This window comes from Sinohyriopsis cumingii, chromosome 17 (genome assembly GCF_028554795.1).
Source record: "Sinohyriopsis cumingii isolate HCF-2022 chromosome 17, ASM2855479v2, whole genome shotgun sequence".
NCBI lineage: Eukaryota > Metazoa > Mollusca > Bivalvia > Unionida > Unionidae > Sinohyriopsis > Sinohyriopsis cumingii.
Window position 1 is genome coordinate 75,118,120 of NC_142977.1, and position 21,134 is coordinate 75,139,253.

The 21,134-nt window shown below is 34.1% G+C and overlaps 1 protein-coding gene across 3 annotated transcripts in view; it reads right to left on the bottom strand.

The window, feature by feature from the left end:
• Positions 1-3,363: 3,363 nt before the first annotated feature.
• Positions 3,364-21,134, bottom strand: part of LOC149779252 (uncharacterized) — a 132,623-nt gene continuing 114,852 nt past the window's right edge. For 2 of the 3 annotated variants that reach the window (XM_089939838.1, XM_089939837.1), the window contains 3 exons: positions 14,961-15,510; positions 11,272-11,374; positions 3,364-6,715 (listed from right to left, as the gene is read on the bottom strand). In XM_089939838.1, coding sequence (XP_089795964.1) covers positions 6,607-6,715; positions 11,272-11,374; positions 14,961-15,510 — 762 coding nt within the window. In that variant the 3' untranslated portion in view covers positions 3,364-6,606. The remainder of the gene's footprint in view (positions 6,716-11,271; positions 11,375-14,960; positions 15,511-21,134) is intronic. The other variant, XR_016415594.1, reaches the window with a different exon arrangement.

Below are 21,134 nucleotides of genomic sequence, written 5' to 3' on the forward strand. Positions count from 1 at the left end.
AAGTAGTACGTCTTTCCTGAGGAATCCGAGTTAACTTGAAAATGGCTGTTTAATTAAATGAGTTCATAACATTCCTGAATAGATGCCACACCTTTTGATGCCCTGTCATCGTAAGCATCATCCCACAAAGGGACCATATTCAATAATTTGCACAAAGCATTCTTATCTTTCCAAATATGCTTATTTGATCCACAGCTGTCGGTCTGATGACTTTGACCTTCCAATGAACACTCAAATGCATGATATTCTCCATATAAAATAACATGGTAGAAACAATCATCGAAGATTTTACACTGGTCTACATCTTCTTGGCTGGTCATCTCGAAAGTGGATGACAACTTTTGAATGCACTGCTTTATATAGATTGAAAACAGATTAAGCTCGAGTCCTACTACTACAGATTTCCGACGTGATTACTATGATATACAGCTTTCATAATGACCAATTTATGCCAAATGTTTCCTCTCTCTCTCTCTCTCGATCAAAAAAATACCATTTAACTTCCAAATCACTGTTTCCCCATCAGTTGTACTTGTTTGATTAGAAATGTTAAAGAAGGAAAGAAAACATAATTCAATTGTAATGTTAAATCTGCATATGATCAATTTTATTATCAGTCATATTTCTCACTTTCACACATTGGCTGTCAGTAGCTTAAACCCAAACAGATAAAGGTGAGATCTCATTGATCTCTGTGTGTGTATATGTATGTATGTATGTATGTGTATATATATATATATATATATATATATATATATATATATATATATATATATATATATATATATATATATATATATGTATGTATATATACACACACTGCTCCCTCGATAACTCGCGCCCGGATAACTCGCGATCCCACTTATAACGTGGTGTCCATCTTGGATCCAGATTTTTTCCAGAGAAAATGTATTTAAAATATCTTTAAAATATGCTGAACATGAAAAAATTACGACAAGAATTGATAAATTAAACCTTGATACATTGCTCGTTTTATCATCGAAAATGGTGATTAATGCCCGTAAAAATATAATCCATATTTTGAAATTTGCAAGTTCTAAAGAAGAATTAATTTTAGAGATCTTGAAAACGCTTAATTACGCATATTTGGACGCCAATTTTTGATCTGGGACGCAGAAAATCACTGAGGTGGGAGTCCTCCGTACGCATGTAATAGGTGCATGGGAAAATTCAAAGATTTGCCGGTCCTGTTTCAGCCACCTGCTTTGTGGGAAAATGTGTTGATCAGTTAACTGTACTGATATTTACAATGACAGAATTCAGTGACTGAAAGACTCTTTGATGTACTGTTGCCATTTTATAAGAGTACATTAAAAAAAACAAAAAACATGATGCAACAGCTAGGCAGCTATTTCAAATGCTTTGACTGGCGGCCGAGTGAGAAAATGCACTGATATTTAGTGATTGAATTCAGAGGCAGAAAGACCCAGTTTTAAAATCCTAGCGAGACCTCTGTTTAAAGATATCATATATTATGTAAGTTTTTATGATAAATAGTTGTCAGTATACTGTAAATAAACAGTCTGGTGAAATAGCGATCAATGAAAACTTCTGGTAAATGCTAACAGCTGGCAACAGAGAATGAAATAAACACCAATTAAACGTCTTCCTGTGTGAAAGTCACGTTCTAATCCTTTAATTCCGTTTCAGTGTAAACATTATAATCACAACATATTCTGTTCATTGAAAACATCAAAAGAGTCAATTGACCGTCACATCGAAACCCGTGAGTACTTCTGTGAGAACCTAATTACATGTACATGCCAGCTTTGTTTTGATCAACAACTGGGGGAAGTGTTTGTTGCATTAAAAAAAAATCGATTACAAGAGACCTGGGGTGCTGGATTACGGGTCTTGGAGCTGCCTTTGACGTAAAGCAAAAGAGTAACAGAGACAACGACGATGATAGTGACTTCGAATGTTTCAGTGAAACTGATGTCATTAATGCCGAGGCTGTTTGGGAGAAATTCGTACAGACTCATGGTCCTGAGATGGGCGTTTCTCTTGATGATATGGAGGAATGGATTTGTGCTGACAATGATTGCCCCACAGCCGAATACATGTCAGATGAAACTATAATTAATTCTATAACAAACAAATTTGCAGCAGAAGACAATTCTAACTGGAGTAACACAAGTGTTGAAAGTGATGCAGACGCAGATGTTGCACCCCCCCCCCACCCTGTACAGGAAGCAATCAAATATTTTGATATTGCCATAAGGTGGCTGGAGACCCAAAATGTTGACTACGTAAAGCTCATGCAGTTGAGAAATCTGAGGGATTTTGCTCGTTGGCAGAGAAACCAAGGAGTAACACACACAAAAAATTAACTGAATTTTCAAAAAGTGAATTGATATTCGTCAAGCGTGGCACAAACGGCAAGTATTAACTTGTTCTAATTTACGTTGTTTTAAATTTGTTGACCAATTAAATATGTTAGTACTGATTAACCCTTGTTTTTTTGTTTTCCATTTTACTTCTATCGCATTCAAATCTATCTATCGTTCTATCGACACTGTTTCTCGAAAAGAGTCGATCTTTTGTCTGTAAAAATCGTCTAATTTGGATCAAACAATAAAACTAGAATGTATCCAACTCAACATAAAAATTAGTGACGTAGCACACAATGTGTGAAGTGGTACACATGTTAAGCGAACGGAAACCACGTGGAATAATGTTTTCGATGATCGCCTCAATATACTGTAATTTATCCTGAAATTAATGTTGTCCTATGAGGAAATAATAAAGTACACCATTATGAAGAGATCTTTATTCACAGTTAATCTCAGAATGATTATAAAGTGAGTATTCAACAGTATAATCTGCCTACCCCCCCCTTATTTTTCTGTTATGTCGTCAATCACTTTATTGGTTTTGGCCTTATTTTATAGGTCCCTCGATAACTCGTGCCTCACTTATAGTGCGGTTGATGTTCCAGGACCCTGATATGCGTGAGTTATTGAGGGAGTGGTGTATATATATATATATATATATATATATATATATATATATATATATATATATATGTTGGGGTTTGGACCGAGACAAGGAAATCTCAGTCAAGGGTTTATATTATTTGTCTCCCTATGATGCTTGCCCGAGTGGGGAGACATATAATATAAACCCGTGACTGGGATTTCCTTGTCTCGGTCCAAACCCCAACATAGATTATTTTTCTCACATAATATTTTCCTTTAAGGTAAAAAGAACTCTGCACTAGTGTTCACGTCCAATGTTTACATGGGGTGCATGAATATAAATATGTTAATGAGGGCTGTGGTGTGACCATTGCGTCCGAAGTACACAGTTTATACGCGTGTGCAAAGAAAACAAACTAAAACGTCGCATATCACATTTAATATACGGATGTTATATGAAACTGACAATAAATAATTAATATTTATTACAAGAAACTGTTTTATTTTCATTGGTTCTAATTTTGAAAAGTTATATTGTAATAATAAAAAGATATTGGCTACTTAGCTCTACTGTAGTTATACTTAGTACAAGCTGTAACGAAGAGTAACATCTTTCCTTAGATTATTCATGGGTAATTAGAGTTCTGTGTCACTATCTTATATAACTAGTCTTTTCTTTGGAGGAGGTGAAACTGTGTGTGACATACTTGTGTTGTCCTTAATATTGATTGTAAAATTACCCCCGTGTATAATAGACCCTCCAGAAATGGACTCTAGCGGATAACCATGTGCTAAACTTTAAAGTTCACAGATTCTTTGAACATTTATTTTTTAGTCCTGGAAATATGGCAAGTGCTACAGTGAAATTTGCTTATGGATTAATGTGCTGACGGATAAATGATTCCTTCTGGCTGGTAAGTGTATTATTTGTCATTAAATATTGTAGGTATATGTTTGATTCAACCAGGAGGCTATGAAGTGTATAGGTCTATAGTCTATATGCATGGATCAGTGTTTTCTGTTATATTGTTAATTTTACACAGCACTGAGAATTTTATCCTATTAGTAGCACAGCCATTTTCATGTCAGCGTCATTAAATGTAGCTAACAGTATATAATTTGTTTCACACAAAGTATTTAAAACTAGTTATGTAGCTTTAGCTACATTTAATGACGCTGATTTACAAATGTACTGAGCTAGGCCTGCATATAGGATAAAATTAACTATGCTGTGTGGAACGAACAAGCATAATACAAAAAAGCTCGACATCATATTCGTTTGTCTTTGTCTCTCTCAAAATGTTTTTGTATGGTGTGTTCTCAAAGATGGATTTAACTTAAGTTACTATGTTTTGTTATATATTTGTTGCTGTTGTTGTTTGATTTTAGGACAACTACGTCAGGCACAGCAGAAGACAACAAGGGTTTCTATTTTTTAAAGTAGCTCTGAGTGCGTGGACACCTTGACTGAGACGACTGGTCTAAGATGACTAGACTGAGACAAAAAAAGTAAGGTTAGCAAAACAAGTAGATTTCTCTGTCGCATGGGTGAGAAATATATATATATATATATATATATATATATATATATATATATATATATATATATATATATATATATATATATATATATATATATATATATATATATGTATGTATGTATGTATCTGTTTGTGTGTGTGTTTGATCTTAATATGGTCAAAATTTTTCCAATGCATCAATATGCAGGTTATTTAATTTAAAACAAAATTTTGATCCAATAAATAAATTTTAATATCATTCACAAAAGACATATAAAAAGTTACAGAGCATAAGGAATGCAAAAATGTTGAGAAAATAAAAAGATAACTAAAAAAAAGTTTACAACAGATCTTACATATGCAACAGATAAAAAGTGATTTTAGATAGAATGACACATATTTTCCCTTTCTCGTATAAATATGCTGTTAATGGCATTCACTATGAAAAAGGCAATTTATATAAGGCAACAGCAAATATCGCATTAAACTATGGACTTAATACAGTCTGGATTATTTGTGTATCATACCTGCATTTATCTGACGACAATGATTCCACAGAAAGTATTTGCACTTTGTGCCGTAATACCCCACTTGCAAAAACATGAACACAAAACATTCATCAAAGAATCTTTGATGATGATTATGACAATACCCTTGCCAACAAAAATGTGATACCTATGTATCAACATTTACTTCTGCTGGTGAGGAAACAAAAACAAAGTTAAGAATGAGAACAATTTCAGGAAAAATCTTCAAATTTAAATCCATTTAAAACACAATAATAATTATCTAAAAGTTTTTAATAATCACAGTTTCAGTGAGATCAGTCTGTAACTTTATATAAAACACCAATATAACAATCAAATGTCATTTAATGTTGTTTACAGTAGCAGTTTACTTACTAGTAGTTTGCCACTTTTTGAATTCTTGGTGTGTATTAGATTTGATTCTTTTGATAAATTGTTTTAATACTTTTGCATTCTTTAATTCTGATTTGGTTTGGTTTGGTGCTTTATGGCAAAGCAACACAAGTAGGTTATTTAGTGCCAAGGCATTCGGATCAAAGTACTTTGACCCGAAACACACTATCATAGCCGACCCAGGCTGGTCTGATGGTAAGATTCAAACTACTAAGTTACAGTGGCTCCTTCCTTAATTCTGGCATGGGGACCTGTGGTGGATAAGTGGTTAAGGCATTGAACATGAAACCGGTTTGATTTCTACCATCAGCTCAGCTATCACTGTAATTCTTTGGCAATGCACTTAAATCAACCTGTCTTGGCACAATATAACCTTCAAAGTATTGATGTGCCACAAACACCAAAAAAAACAACCCACCCATCCCAAATGACCTTCATGTCCATACAAGCTGATTATCTTTGTCAATATAGGTAACATTAAGCCAGCATTAAATACATGTTCTGGACAATACAAGGCTAGGATATACATTGATCACATACTGTATACAATAAACATTGAAACAAGGTCCAGTCACCTTAACCTTACCTTTGTTTATACTTATTATTCAGTACATTATGTATGATATTCAGTGCAATATGTGAATTGGTTTTTAGAGTTAATCCAAAGTTTTTTTGTATGGAAATACAGGCTAACATGTCGCAATGATCAGTGGCCATCTGGTCACAATGGCCATCCTAATTTCCCCAGAAAAATGTCATAAATGCCCTGTATTTAACTGTCATCTGCCTTAGACAGAAAGTGCCAGGTGTTTCCAACCCAAGCAGTCACTGGAACATATCAGCAGTGACTGCTCCAAATATGCAAATTAAACACGTCTTTTGTTTGATGAGCAAGCATTGTTTAGATATATCCACATCTCAGAATGTAAGCAATTTTAAGAACAGAACCATCTGTTTCTCACTTCTGAATTTTCCATTCCATAAAACATTGTCTTCAAAGATAAACTCAAAATAGAACACAGCATATACAATTTTCTGTACTTGTATATTTTTTTCTCTTCTGGAGCCAGTATCATGTTCTTGACATCTGGATTTCTAAGTGCTAAAACAAATAAGAGTGAGAGACTCACTGCAATAATTCTTTTTTCAGGTTTACTTTCTCAAGAGTTATCTCCCCTGCACACGTATTTCTTCAGGAAAGTGATACATTTTGTATCAATCCAGCTGTCACCTATCGGATGTATCATCTTCAGACATATCTAAGCTCTGCAGCTGCCTGTCTATCTCCTGCTGTCTTAACTCGTTTGACTTCAGCCGTTCCTGTATCTCTATTAAACTGAAGGATGAAAATAACATCTGTTTACAATAAACTGCATTAAAATGACTAACATGAGCTGAAAGGAGGCAAGTCTACATGTTTGTGTGGTATGTATATGAAAGTGAGAGCAAAAGTAAGAACTATTTGGTATATGTATATGAGAGAGAGAGAGAGAGAGAGAGAGAGAGAGAGAGAGAGAGAGAGAGAGAGAGTTAATTTCCATGGTAGTGCATACCGGTTTATTACTGAAAACTCTGGAATCCATGTATTATAATGCATTACATAAATTGGCATCAGTTAATGGATGCCACACCTAAATATGAAGCCCCCCCCATTATATACATTATATATATATATATATATATATATATATATATATATATATATATATATATATATATATATATATATATATATATATATATATATATATTTTAAAGAAACAGCCAATGAAATTTAAGAAAATTATGATGTCTTCAATAGTGCCACAAAGCTTGCTACACCTCTCCCTTGACAACTTGCACACAGTGGGGTCCAAAAACATAGACTGCACCATAAGCAAGGGCATGAGTTATCGAGAGACTGCCATAACAATATGAAATGATGAAAACCGCCAAGAGGGTGGGGTGAGCAAAATGGTCAGTTTAATGGCTGCATATTTGTTTTAAAATTCAGTTGGGAATAATTGTCAGTAATGTGCCTTATCTATCAAAGCTATTCATTTTTATTTTAAAAATAAGTAAGGACATTTGTTTTCAAGATGCCCAACTGCTGAGAGACTGCTAACATTATTCCATCTGGTTCAGCATTCCTTCACATGTACACGAAAACACTGCTTTATGTTGTTGTTGAGTAGTCTGGTTTCCTACTCCATATATTCCTTGCTTTGTTCTCTACTGTTGTGGAATGCAATGCAATGATCATAACAATCATGGAACCAGACTATTTACCGATTTAAATTCAAACAAAATTCCTTTTATATAAAAAAAGGAACATTTTTTTCGTGAAACAGCCTTCAACATCAAAACTCATTCTTATAGTTATATTAGTACAATAATTATACCATGATTTCATTACAATTAATAGTGAAACTTCTCAACAGTGAGGAAATCTCCAAGAGCCAATTCAAGAATTACAAGTTAACTATAAACTCTGAAACTAGCTTCTCATTAATAAAATGTATATGCAAACCAGAATTTTATTTCATCAAGTACTCATTTCACTTGGTTGTCTTTCTATCCTTGATCACATTTGTGAATGAGTATGCTAATTTAAAATTTACGGTATTTTAATGTTACATTCACAAAAGAACAGAGTTGACCTGACATTACCGAAGCATGCTAGCTCTTACGCAGGCTGGATTGCATGAATTTCAATTTTTCATGTATTCCATCCACTTTATTTGATACAAAAGATGGAATTAATGTGGTAATACAAGATGGTCAGCTTTTTGTTCAATGCAACAATACAGCAATTACTTGCACAATCAGGTATCAAAACAAGGTCAGCACTTAATTAGGTTCACAGAAATGCTCACAGACATAGCTATTATGGTAGGTTGGCATATTTCATGTTTGAATACAAATGGGCACACTGCATTTACAATCATTACACTTAAACCGAACTAAATGATAGAACTAAAGCTCGAATTTCAATTGATAAAAAATTTTTTATTTATTTATTTGGTATTTATTTATAAAATTGATGTCTCAGCAGGCATTAGTGACATTTTCATTAATCAAAATTTTGTTACATACTGTCATTTACACTGTACCAAGGATGTTGTTTGGAAAGAAATTGCAACAAAATACATGACTTCTTATTAAAAGTTGATAATTTCATAACGTTGACTCATATTTCCAGGTCATATCTAACCGTTTTCAATGATAGACTGAATAGTTACCAATTTTTATTGTGATTTTTTTTCATTTTCAACAAATAGGGGTCAATTTTTGGGTACTTTCTATCATAAAAATGGGATCCATGACTGACCCCGCATTATAAGCGGATTCATGAGTTATCAGGGTGCGAGTTACAGAGGGAGTGGTGTATAAAGCTTATGGGATACAATATACATCACTGGAATATTCAGGGATACTATATACATCATTGGAATATTCAGGAATACTATATACAATGGAATATTCAGGGATACTATATACATCACTGGGATATTCAGGGATACTATATACAGTAATACCTCAAACATTCGTGAGGTTAGGTTCCAGAACCAGTCGTGGATCAGGAGGAATCGCGAATGTTTGGTACGAGTCACTAAAAATGCTAATAAATGCTTATTTCCAGGGTTTAAACCCTAAATATGACCCAATCATGCTCCCAAAGCACTTTAATTTCATTTAAAAGTTAGCTTAATACATTACCCTTAAAAAGAGAAATAAATGGTTGATGTAAAAATAGAGTACAGTATCGCCTAATGGGTATTTGCCACACTAGTGCATTTACAGTACGGTATACTAATATTACCCCTATATTAATTCATTGGCTGCCGTTTTCTTTTGCACTCACAGTAAGGTAAAACCAAGTAACGAATGGGACTGTAAACTTAATGACTGACGTTTTCTTTGTCATTGTCAGGAAGGTAAACTAGGTAAACTTCATATGTCACAGAAGTCATATAACAAAGGTACAATTCAATAAAATAAAGAAAACATGTACGTAGAGGGTACCAATGAAAATTTCACGAATCCGTGAATTCGCGAATCCAGAAACGCGAATGCACGAGGTATTACTGTACATCATTGGAATATTCAGGGATACTATATACACCACTCCCTCGATAACTCGCAAACCCGCTTATAGTGCGGTGTCAGGCATGGATCCCATTTTTTAAACCTGAAAATACCCCAAAAATGTATCCCTATTTGTTGAACTTGAAGAAAATCACGATCAAAATTGGTAACGGAAACTTTGATGTATCGCTCGTTTTATCATTGAAAACGGTAGATAGGACCTGGAAATTTTAATCAACACTATCAAACATCAAATTTAAAAATAGCTCATACAATTTTTTTACATTTTCTTTTTAAACGGCATTCCTAGTATACCTCAATTAACGATATGTAAGGAAATTTCGATCAATGAAAATGTCACTTACGCCGAGTAGAGGCAGTACTTTAATAAATAAATACAAATTAAATAAATTTTTTTATCAATTAAAATTTGTGTTCATCTTGTAATTAAACGTAAAATGCGTCAATCTACCATAACAGCCATGTCCGCGAGAGTTTCTCTGAGAACCTAATTAAGTGCCGACCGTGTTTTGATAACTGACTTGCGGAAGTATTTGTTGCATTGTTGCACTGAATTAAAAGCTGGCCTCCTTTGTATTATCACGTTATTTATGTCTTTTGAATAAAAAAAAATGGAGGTGGAATAAAAGAAAAGTTAAAAGACACAAAAATCAGACTAATTTAAAATCTAGTGGCCTTGGTCGTATGTTGGGTGAACTCACTTCATTTGATCAATTGAACACTGTAATAAACCTTATTGTGTATGTAACAAAACTACCTTAAATTAACCAACACTTTCATAACTGTGATCAAAGATAACAAGGCAGCCAAGCGAAACGAATACTTCGTAAAATATAGAGCTTGATTTCACAGATACGGACAATTGTGGGCAAGGGAGTTTCAGAGAATTCTTGAACTGGCATTTAGACATATCCTCAGGGATGATAAGAAATTTCATTATTAATTCACTTGAAATCACGACATTAACATTGTACTAATTGAACAATAAAAAACTGAGTTTCGACATAGACGTGTCATGAAATTAATGGCATGTTTTTGAAAAAAAAAAGGAATCTTGTTTGGTGGTGTATCAACAGTTAGTCTAGTTCCCAAATTATGGCCTACCGATCTGGCAAGATACTACTATACACCACTACCGGAACCAGACTCATCAAGAAAACAAAAAGCAGTGACGTAATACACAGATTTTTCGCGTACACGTGATGGTTGCTCAAATCAGCTGGAACGATCTTTCATATGTTGGATATCTTGAGAAAAAAATGTTATTTAAATAGAATAATGAACAACTTCACTAGAAAAAGCGCATTATTAAAAATTATTATCGACGTGATTGTAAAATGAGGCTTCAGTCAATAAACAGCCCAGTTCCCTAACGCCGCTTCCCCCTCCCCCACAGTTTTCTCGATGTCAAAGCAATTTTTTTTCAATATTGAGGGAGAGGTGTACATCACTGGAATATTATGGGATACTATATACATCATTGGAATATTCATGTCGCCAATAAGTCAAAGATGAGGAAAAGATAAGTAGCCACCCAAGCTTAATTAAATATAGACAAAGAAAATGATGGCAAAAAACAAAAACCGAACAAAATGATAATATTAAGATAAAGAAATTATGCTACATAAGTAAAATCTAAAACTATTAACAGTTTACTTAACTAGCAATTAGAAATAAAAAATGTGTATGAATTTCTATGATTATCACTGTCACAGCTCTTTGAGTTTTGAAATCTTTAAATAATTTTCAACAATGCTAAGAAAGTGTTGAATAGTTGGTGAAATATGTGTAAATCTAACTTACCATTGCTCAGGATCAATTTCAAGCTGTTTGTCTTTGCGTGGAGAGAACAGCTCCGTGGTTTCACCTGGACGCTGAGTGTAGTACCCTACAGCTGTATCTGGGTCTGAAGGAAGAGGATAATAAAATCACATGATTAATTAGTAAGAAAGGTAATAGAAAACCCCTGAATCAGTGATTAAAATCCAGGAAAACAGTAACAGAAATAATTTATCCTGTAAGAAGTGTTTGAACATTACAAAAAACTACAAAATGACAAATGAAATATTCATATAACAAGCACTGTACTAAATATTTCAGACTCTGAAGTTAAGTAGTTTTCCTTAAACCAGCTGGATTTTACAACCAAAGGTAAGATCAAAACTTAAATTTAATTTCAGAATACAGCAATCTGATTGGTTGAAATGTACACATGTCTTTAAAGTAACCAATCATATGTCTTAGTCTGGACTAAATATAAAACTTGTATAGGTGAAACTGGCCCACACAGTTTAATTAGGTCACTAGGAATCAATGACTTACAAGGACCTGCTGAATTCCACATAAGAAAAGTAAATGTATTTTCAATTTATTTGTTTAATCTAGGTATTCTTTTATTACCAGTAGCTCAGTTTTAATTCTGCATAAACTGTTTGTAAAAATCCTTGATAAAGGGGTAGGTACAATACGGCCTCTTTTTGGCCCAAAATTTCAAAATTTTTCAAAAGCACTGTTGACCTGCCAAAAAAGTGTATAAACATTTGCAAAATTTAAAATTGCAATTGATTTGATCAGATGTCCTATTCACGTCCTCATGACATCATACTTTGCTATTTTGTGCTGAAATTGGAGATACTTTAAAAAAGTTAAGGTGGTCCACATGCAGCAACCAAATTCATATTTTTACAGAATACAAAAATATAATCTTTGACTAGAATATCATTTTGGTTCCAGCATATGGACCATGTGAAAAATGATAACATTTAAGCATATCAGTGTTCATCAGAACCTTACATCTCTGCAAAGGTCAAGTATTAACGACATCTAAACTGATGGTTTTGCTACAATGAACACAAAATAATTCTTACATACCCTAATGACTATATGTCCCCTGTAACATGTATACACTGAAATACTGAACAAACCTTTAATTTTTTTCGTATGTTCACCAAAAGCTGCAAATTTTGCCATATTTCTGCATGTGCAAAAGACCTTAAAACTATCAGCATAATTGGGAACACATTTTATTTTTTGATAGAAGACATTTTTTTTTACAACGATCAAAAACGTATGCCAAGTTCAAATTTGAGCTCCTCCTTACTGAAAAGACCATGTTCTTAGCTCACCTCTTATTTCCCTTGCCATATGGGCCATACAATTAAAGTACAAAATATCACAAAAAACCCATTTCCTCTTCTTTTATTTAAAATAAAAATTGACATTCAAATGTTGCCTGTTATTTGCATTATATTTTTCCTTTTTCTGATCGTGCTTTGGGACATTCTGAACACCGAGCTAAAGGTAAGTTAATTATAAAGATATGCATGCAGGAAGTCAACCCACAACAACAAAAAGCAGTTTACAGTATCATTTACTAATGGGGTCTGAACTATAATGGAATGATGATACAAATAATAATACAGCCTATCTTTCATATCTGATGTATTATTTCAGTGTACAACTTCACATTATCATCTGTTGAAAATTATTTCAGTCTCCAGCTGACAGTAAAACAGAAAAAAAAAATGAATCCAGTAGTTCCTGAAAAAGTATTTATTGAACAAAGGGATATACTGCAGTGTTACTAATTTTACCCTACTAGTACAAGGACATGTATAAAATATTTTTCATTTAAAAGGAGGAACGTACATTTTTTGGACAAAACTGATATTACTTAAACGAACCACACATGGCAACAAGCTATGTATATATACAACAATTTGCCTGTCAACAATTTTAATGAATCCAAGTGGTGTAGAGGTACAATGCATGGCATTTTCCAGCTATCACTAAATCTTAAGTCAATAGTTCGTGCCTCCATGGGAGAAAAAGATTTTTCTCTTTAGATTTATACATACATATAAATTAGTTTGTTTCTCTTGCACTGTTTCTTTCTTTTAGTCATTTTTCTTTCCCATATACTCTATCTAAAGATATGAATTAGCTTAAAAATAACACTGAAAGCAATTTGTTTTTTAAACACAGCTATTTCAACTGGATGCTTACATTTGTTATTATCAAGTTCATTATTGTTTATCATTCAACTGTTTCCTGATGCCGATTAGTAAAAAATTTTTGTGCTCCTGATCATTCTTTTGTGTGTGTGAGAGAGAGAGAGAGAGAGAGAGAGAGAGAGAGAGAGAGAAGCAGTAAGAATGGCCATGCCACAAAAACAATCTGTAAGGGACAAAGCCTTTTGGGGTCTATCTGTCGCATCTCTGCTGGTGTTCAGTTGCTGGGTTTTGAATGTTATAATCCTGTCTTCATTTATCTGTAACTTAAAATGTATATGTATGCTGTATATGTGCTTATAGATCATCAAAATCAGGTGAGATGGTACATCTTACCTGCTGCATTTTTCTTCAAATCAAATTTTAAATTATCAGATTGATTGCGGACCTCACCACTGGTAGAAAAGTCTCCTTATCCTTCAATAAACATCCTCTTTTAAAATCCTTGATGACTCTGGACTTTTTGTGCATACTTGAGTATTTACATGCATGCTCCTTTGGACACGTGTGAATGTATATAAATTCTTCCTATGCATGAACTCCATATTGATTCAGATATAAAACATTTCAGACATTTTTTACAACAGAAATTTGTGATTTTCTTGTTCAATTGTCCATTTTAACATTAATATAAAATAAGTGTATGTCTTCGAAAGGTTTAGTTCTATGTTCACATGCATAAAAACAAAAAATGTTACCATGTAAACTTGAAATTCAATGTCATATGATCTGGTTTATTTCTAGTACAAGGGTTCGGGAATAAAAATAACATAAACATAAAATGCTATGGTGTATAACTTTATATTTATAAGGTACCATCATATATTTCCAAGTCATTTAATATAAAATTGTAAAATTCTTGGGAAATAATTCCAATAATATATCACAATTTTCAACAACACAAAATCAAGAGCCGTTGCCTGATTATATTGACCACTGAATATACAAGAGCTTAAGGGATAAATACAGTGTATTGAGAAAAAAAAGAAGAGATGTTGAGTTCTAAGTGGGTATGCCACAGTAATTATGTTGGTGACAAGATAATTGGTATGGGAAGAATTGCATTATAGAACTAATACATTTGTATTAATGTGTCTTACTTTAATTTTTGTTATATAATAAGAAACCGGAGCCAGTTCACTGATTGTTTTGACAATAAATGTATTAAAAGTGGTCCTGGATAGAAATCAAATACATATTTAAGGACGAGACATGGGCATATTTTCATCTGGATTTGAGTAAAAGCTGAAAATGACTCTTACAGTACCCACCCTCTTCCTCATTGTTTTCCTACTGACAAAAATCTAGTCATATCTCAAGCTACCATGATGACATCTGAAATACTATTCTTAAATGAACATGCCTGTAACAAAAATTATCTTTACTCGCTCTTAATCAATCCTTTAAGGTTTTAAGATGAGTTCAATATCTGAAGAAGTTCTGCATTCAAGTAAACTTAATCTGTGTTCATAAATAACTGACCTTCTTCTCTCTCCCCAGGAAAATATTCCTCCTGTTCCAGAGCTGACTTTTTTCCTTTAACAACCCTTGAAAAAGCACTCTGATTGCCATGTTGAGCAGAATTTATCACCGATTCTGGTGAAGTCCCACTACGCATGACTGACCAGTTTTCAGACTGCTGCACCTCAGCACTATTCAGCATCAGTGGTTTAGGTCTATAAACACCAGGATATGAATTGTTTTCCTCATTGTCAGAAAAATTTATGACCCTTACAGGACCAGAGGATTCAAACCGTGTTTGTCCACTGTCACCCATCCCAAGTCCACTATTCTCCTGAAACTCGAACTGCTGTCTTATTTGAATCTGGTGATCCTGTGCATCTTTTGGGGAGCCAGGAACGGTCACTGAAACATCTGTTACTATACTTCCTTGATCAGAATTCCTACTCTGACGTCCATTTCTGCCAAAGTCACGAGAGGTTGAGAAACTAAAGTTCTCTGCAGCTCTCAGAGCACCAATGGTCCTTTCAAGGCCAGATATCTTAGCCTGCAGTCTGGCTATCTCAGAATCCTGTAAAATTGTTAAAGTTATGAGTTTCCAAATTTAAACAAGATTACCATGAAAAATACATTACATGTCTGCCATGTGTCTAATAATCCTCCATGCAGGATCTGGCAATGCATGGTTTAGTCCCCAAAACAATCAGCTCCCAAACCTGTACTGATATTGATGGGTTGTTTGGGGGTCTCATTAAACCAATTCATGAAACAGCAATTATTACAGACAGATCTGTCTGCAGCACAACATAACAACCATTTATAGACACTTACCAATATATATTGTCTCTCTTCAGTTATGGTCAGTTGAAAGAGCATTTCAGTGACCTATACAACATCTTTTTAATTTGTGTGTGTGTGTGTTTGTGTGTGATTTGGATTTTTAACCTACCTTTAACAATTTTGCAGTCATATTGCTATGTCTGCAGTGTGGCAGTTTAAGGTGATGTCTAGCACTGGGGCATCATGCCGCAGACATGTCGCATGATGTCCCACACAGTCACATTATCCTGACACCAGACCGACCAGTCCTAAAACTAACCTCTTAATGCCGAGCGCCTAGTGAGGCAGCTGTTAGTACCATTTTTCCAAGTCTTTGGTATGACTCAGCCAGGGTTTAAACCCATGACCTATACAACATATTTCTAGACTAAATATGATGACTTATATTACTACAGCCCTATGTCTCTGATGCCACATTGAAATGCATGTGGATAATTGGCTGTTCTAGAAATATTGAGAAATCAAAGCAACTTCGCGCATTCATGTGACTCAAGCCTCTGTCAATTTATTATGTGTTATCATCTGACTAATATCTTGTCATGCGACTCACAATTCATCATATTACAAAACTGGTGGTTTAATGAGCCCTTTTTGTACCTGTTGAACCACGATAGTTCTCACGAGATGAGATATTCATCAGAAGACATTAAAATGGCCAGACACTTCAGTAATACAGCCATAACCTTCCTATTAATAGAATAGCAGATTATCTGCAGATATAGCCTAGTAATTTGAAATGTAAACAGGAGGTAGAGTTTTGTTATTCCATGCAGATTTAAAACGTCAAATATCACACTTGATCCAAGTGCTGTGCAGTACATAGGCTGAAAATCTCCTTTAGTCAATCCAAACTCAGGTGCCATGAGAAACACCAGTAAGTGTCTAAAAATGATTGATATGTGTACTGATGTTTTGTAGACACAGAGGATCCAAAATGGATAAATGAAATGTGTGGAAAGCAAACAGTCTGACTGGGAACAGCACTACATTACTGAATTTACACCAAGTCAGTGATATGGGGTTTTCTCAAGAAGACTTCTTATGATGTCCATCTGGTCTTAAATGAAAATGGCGCTGATCTGATGTCCATCTTAAATAAATTTGTTATTACTACTCCAAAGTGTTCACTGAAAAAATAAATTCTGGAAGATGAGGTTAAAATGGTTTAATGGTTTCCCCACAATCACAGCCCATCAGTAAAGAGAATACTGCACAATAATTTCCAGGTTTAATGGTTTCCCCACAATCACAGCCCATCAGTAAAGAGAATACTGCACAATAATTTCCAGGGCTTATTTGGATCAATCAGAATTACATGAAGTGATATGTAACATGCTGTGATATAAAAATTTGAAACTGCACATACTATAGGAAAAGTGCAGTGACTATGGGATAAAGATCTGTTAACAATATCTGCTCAGTTTATGAATAGGGCAGATAAGACCCTTAATCACCCCCAATACTATCAGTACAGGTTTGAGGGATGAGTTATTAGTCTAGGTATGGTTGACACTGGAAATTAACGACCAGTGGCTTTCAATAACATGGACTTTTGTCAAGGTACAGAAACCATAATTTTCGTATTAAAACCCCTATGACCATCACCTCAGCCCTATAAATCAAAGAATATATAGGCTGGTTCATTACCTGAAGTGTAAGCCATCCAAAGTATGATCAAGGAACTTACTCTAGAATCTTTGTAATACATTAACCTTAACCTTTGAATGTTTGACTCCCAAATCAACAGACCTTCTCCATATGTTACAGGCAAACTCTCTTCAGCTTATGTATCCATGTATGTATGCATGCATGCATGTATGAAGTAGTCTTTTACACCACCTGAGCACATTAGTAGCTATATGGTGCCCACTGAAGTCTGAAGATTGTAAATTAATTGCACAAAAAGTTTGGAAGAGAAACCTTTTCAAATTTATATGATAAAATGTATCGAAATCAAAAAATAAAAGTAACACATGAAAAACCCAAAAAGTTATAAGTAGTTGTCTCATGCAAAATCTATTATTCTACTTTCAGAGTGACCTTGACTTATGACCATTTTACTCCAAGATCAAAAGGTTCTTCCCTACTGCAAGTACAAGTCAGCCACAATATTTAGTCAAGGTCTGTTATCAAAAATTCAGATTATGTAACCACTTTTCTTCTTTCACCCATGACCTTTTATATTTCTGACCAAAAGTCAGTAAGGTTCCTCTTTGCCACAAGTGAAAGCCATCAATAAAGTTTGATGTGTGACGCCATCCATAAAGGTTGGAAACTGTAGATAGTGGACAATTCATATTTTTCTTCTCTCAATCAGTGACCTTGACATTTGACTTGTGGGCCACAAAATCAATAGAATCTTTCTTAATATGTGCTACACCTTTGTAACTGTATATGTGGAGATCCTGAGTGATTGTGCAGAAACCATTTGTCTTCTGTCACTCACAGTGACCTTGACCATATATTTTTTTCCCCAAATCAATTTTTTGTCCTTACCCTAAGTACAAGCTAACCACAATGTTTACAGGAGGTGAATGCTATAGAAATGAAATTATCATGTGGAACAGGAAAACGGTAATGGACAGGTAGACTAATCAGCTCAACAAAATGGCAGAAAAATGTCAAACCTAACTTTTAAGGCAACTGTTCAAGTTTTTATATATATATATATATATATATATATATATATATATATATATATATATATATATATATATATATATATATATATACATACACACACACACACACACAAATATACAGGTGGATTTTGATAAGGCTGATAGTTTGTTAACTTCTTTAAATAAAGGTGATATATATATTTTTGTCACAAAATGATCTCTAGTCAAATATGTTACAGAATTTATTTCATGAAACGTCGATTTAAATTTAAGGTCTATTCACCAAAATAACTATCCTAATGAAAACAAAACAAGCAGCCCAAGTGAGCCTGATATTGCTCACTTTCTTTCCACAACAGATGACCAGTTCACCAGGTAGGCTTCTGTAGCATCATAAGAACATATTCCATATGATCTATCACCTAACTTTGATTTAATATGCACATTTATTAATTAATAAATATTAATCTGTTGTTTTTTCCCAAAAGATAAAATCATAATATATAAATTCAAAGTGTTGATACACCACATATATGTTCAGGTATCAACTGCAACCATGCTGATGAACATACAAGAACATGTAGTTGGTATTTTGGAAAGAATGCAAAACAGGCTGGCCAAAGATGATTGCTGAATAGCCACAGTAACTGAGGCCTCTCATGAAGTACATAATTGTCCAATATTCTAATGCCTGCTCATCCACACACATAAAAAACAGCAGTAAACTTGTAAAGACAATCTTAGCACACAAAAAGCTATGTATAACCTCAATATGAACAGTTTACCAATGATATTTGTTTTTACTACTAATTATGTTTGAAAGGGCATTTCAAGTTTGATATTATGTGTACACCATGCAAAATTTATATGTATCATGATCAAAATACAAATACTTACCAGTATCCTATGTCCGTAAAGCATTATGTTCTTTTAACTGTGACCATCTTTAGTTCAAGTATGTAGTATAACAGCAGTTCATCCAAATATCACAACTGAAACTCTAATATGTCCAGAACTGAAGCCATTTAAGCATAAAATGAACATATAATAATCAAGATGCATCACCTCAGCAAATTTCACGAATTTCATGAGTGTAGGTTGGACACTAAGCTCAACAAGAGTCCCTAGAAGGGACTAATGTTCTACTGGGTGAAAAAAATTTCCAGTCATGGTAAGATCATGTTTTTTCCTTTTAACTGTTGAGTTATTTACCTATCTCTGATATTCTTCAAGGATAACATGATGGTATACATACTGGATGTCACCTTCGCGCCACTTTCTTTAACGACAAAGTAGTGTTTTGGTGAAAACCAATGATCAGAAGCGGTGACAACAAGATATTTAAGACACCCACTGAGCAACCATATTGGATGTATGACTGGCACCACTGTCATGTAGGACGTGGTGAAAAACCCATTATAATTATCATCCATTCATGAGGAGTAGAGACAACACATTTGTAAGACAGTTGTAATGGCAGCCATATAGGATGCACAAATGATACCATTTTCATTTGGGATCAACTAGGTATCATAAGATATCTACTGGAGAAAATCCCATGTTGATACATCCATCCAATTGGACAGGAGTAGAGATTGCAGTATTTTCAAGATAGGACTTTCCATTCAGGAGCAGTAGTAACAAGATTTTTAAGATGGCTGATGTGGCAGCCATGATGGACATCAGATCAACACCATTTTCAACTGGACATCATATAATGGACATCAGATCAGCACTATTCTCAAATGGACATCATATAATGGACATCAGATCAGCACCATTTTCAACTGGACATCATATGATGTGTTTTGATGAAAACGACATATCAATGACCTGGTGTTGTAGTAGAGTTGTGATAAGATTTTTAAGATGGCTGCTGTGGTGGCCATATTGAATGTCAGATCAATACCATTTTCATTTAAGACCAGCAAGACATCATTGTTAGTCTTTTAGTGAAAACCCCATTTGTTATGCCATCCATTCAGTTGCAATAACAAGATATTCAGAAGGGTGTCATGGCAGTCACTTATGATGAGAGGTCAGAACCATTCTCGATATAGGATTAACTAGATGTCATCACAAGTCTTTCAGTGACAACTGCATGTTGTTATGACCATCCATCTAGGAGGAGTAGAAATAACAAGATTATCGAATCACTGCCATGATGGCCATATTGGATGTCAGATCAGCATCATTTTCATTAGGCCATTCAAAATCAAGTAATGAATGTATGTGTAAAGAGTCAAGGCAATCTTCCATGTAGTTTACAAGGTGTAGCAATAATGAAGTTATATTAACAGCAAGCTCCATCCCATCCCATAGACCAAAAGAGCTAAAAAGACCTGTTCATGAAATAACCTCAAAACCTTAACCAAAGCCAGTAAAAATGAAATATAGGTCACTGGTTCCTTTTTGATGTAAGGATGTGGTGCTAACAGAGAAACATACAATTATCAAGTTTTATGTTGCACCCTTGAACAATGCCAAAAGAAATTAACTATGAATAAAAAAGTGACATGGCTAAGATTTATGGGTCATGTATACATGTATCTCTTTGTATTACCCATTTTCATGATTCTAAGTGGAACAGAATGTTGACAGCATGTGGTCATGACCTAAATGCAAGAACTTAATCAAGAAAAGCAAATGGTGCAGTATTGGTCACAGTGACCGTCTTTTGTTGTATGACTGTGGTATTAACTATGATGCATATTATTATCTGTTACAAATCTAG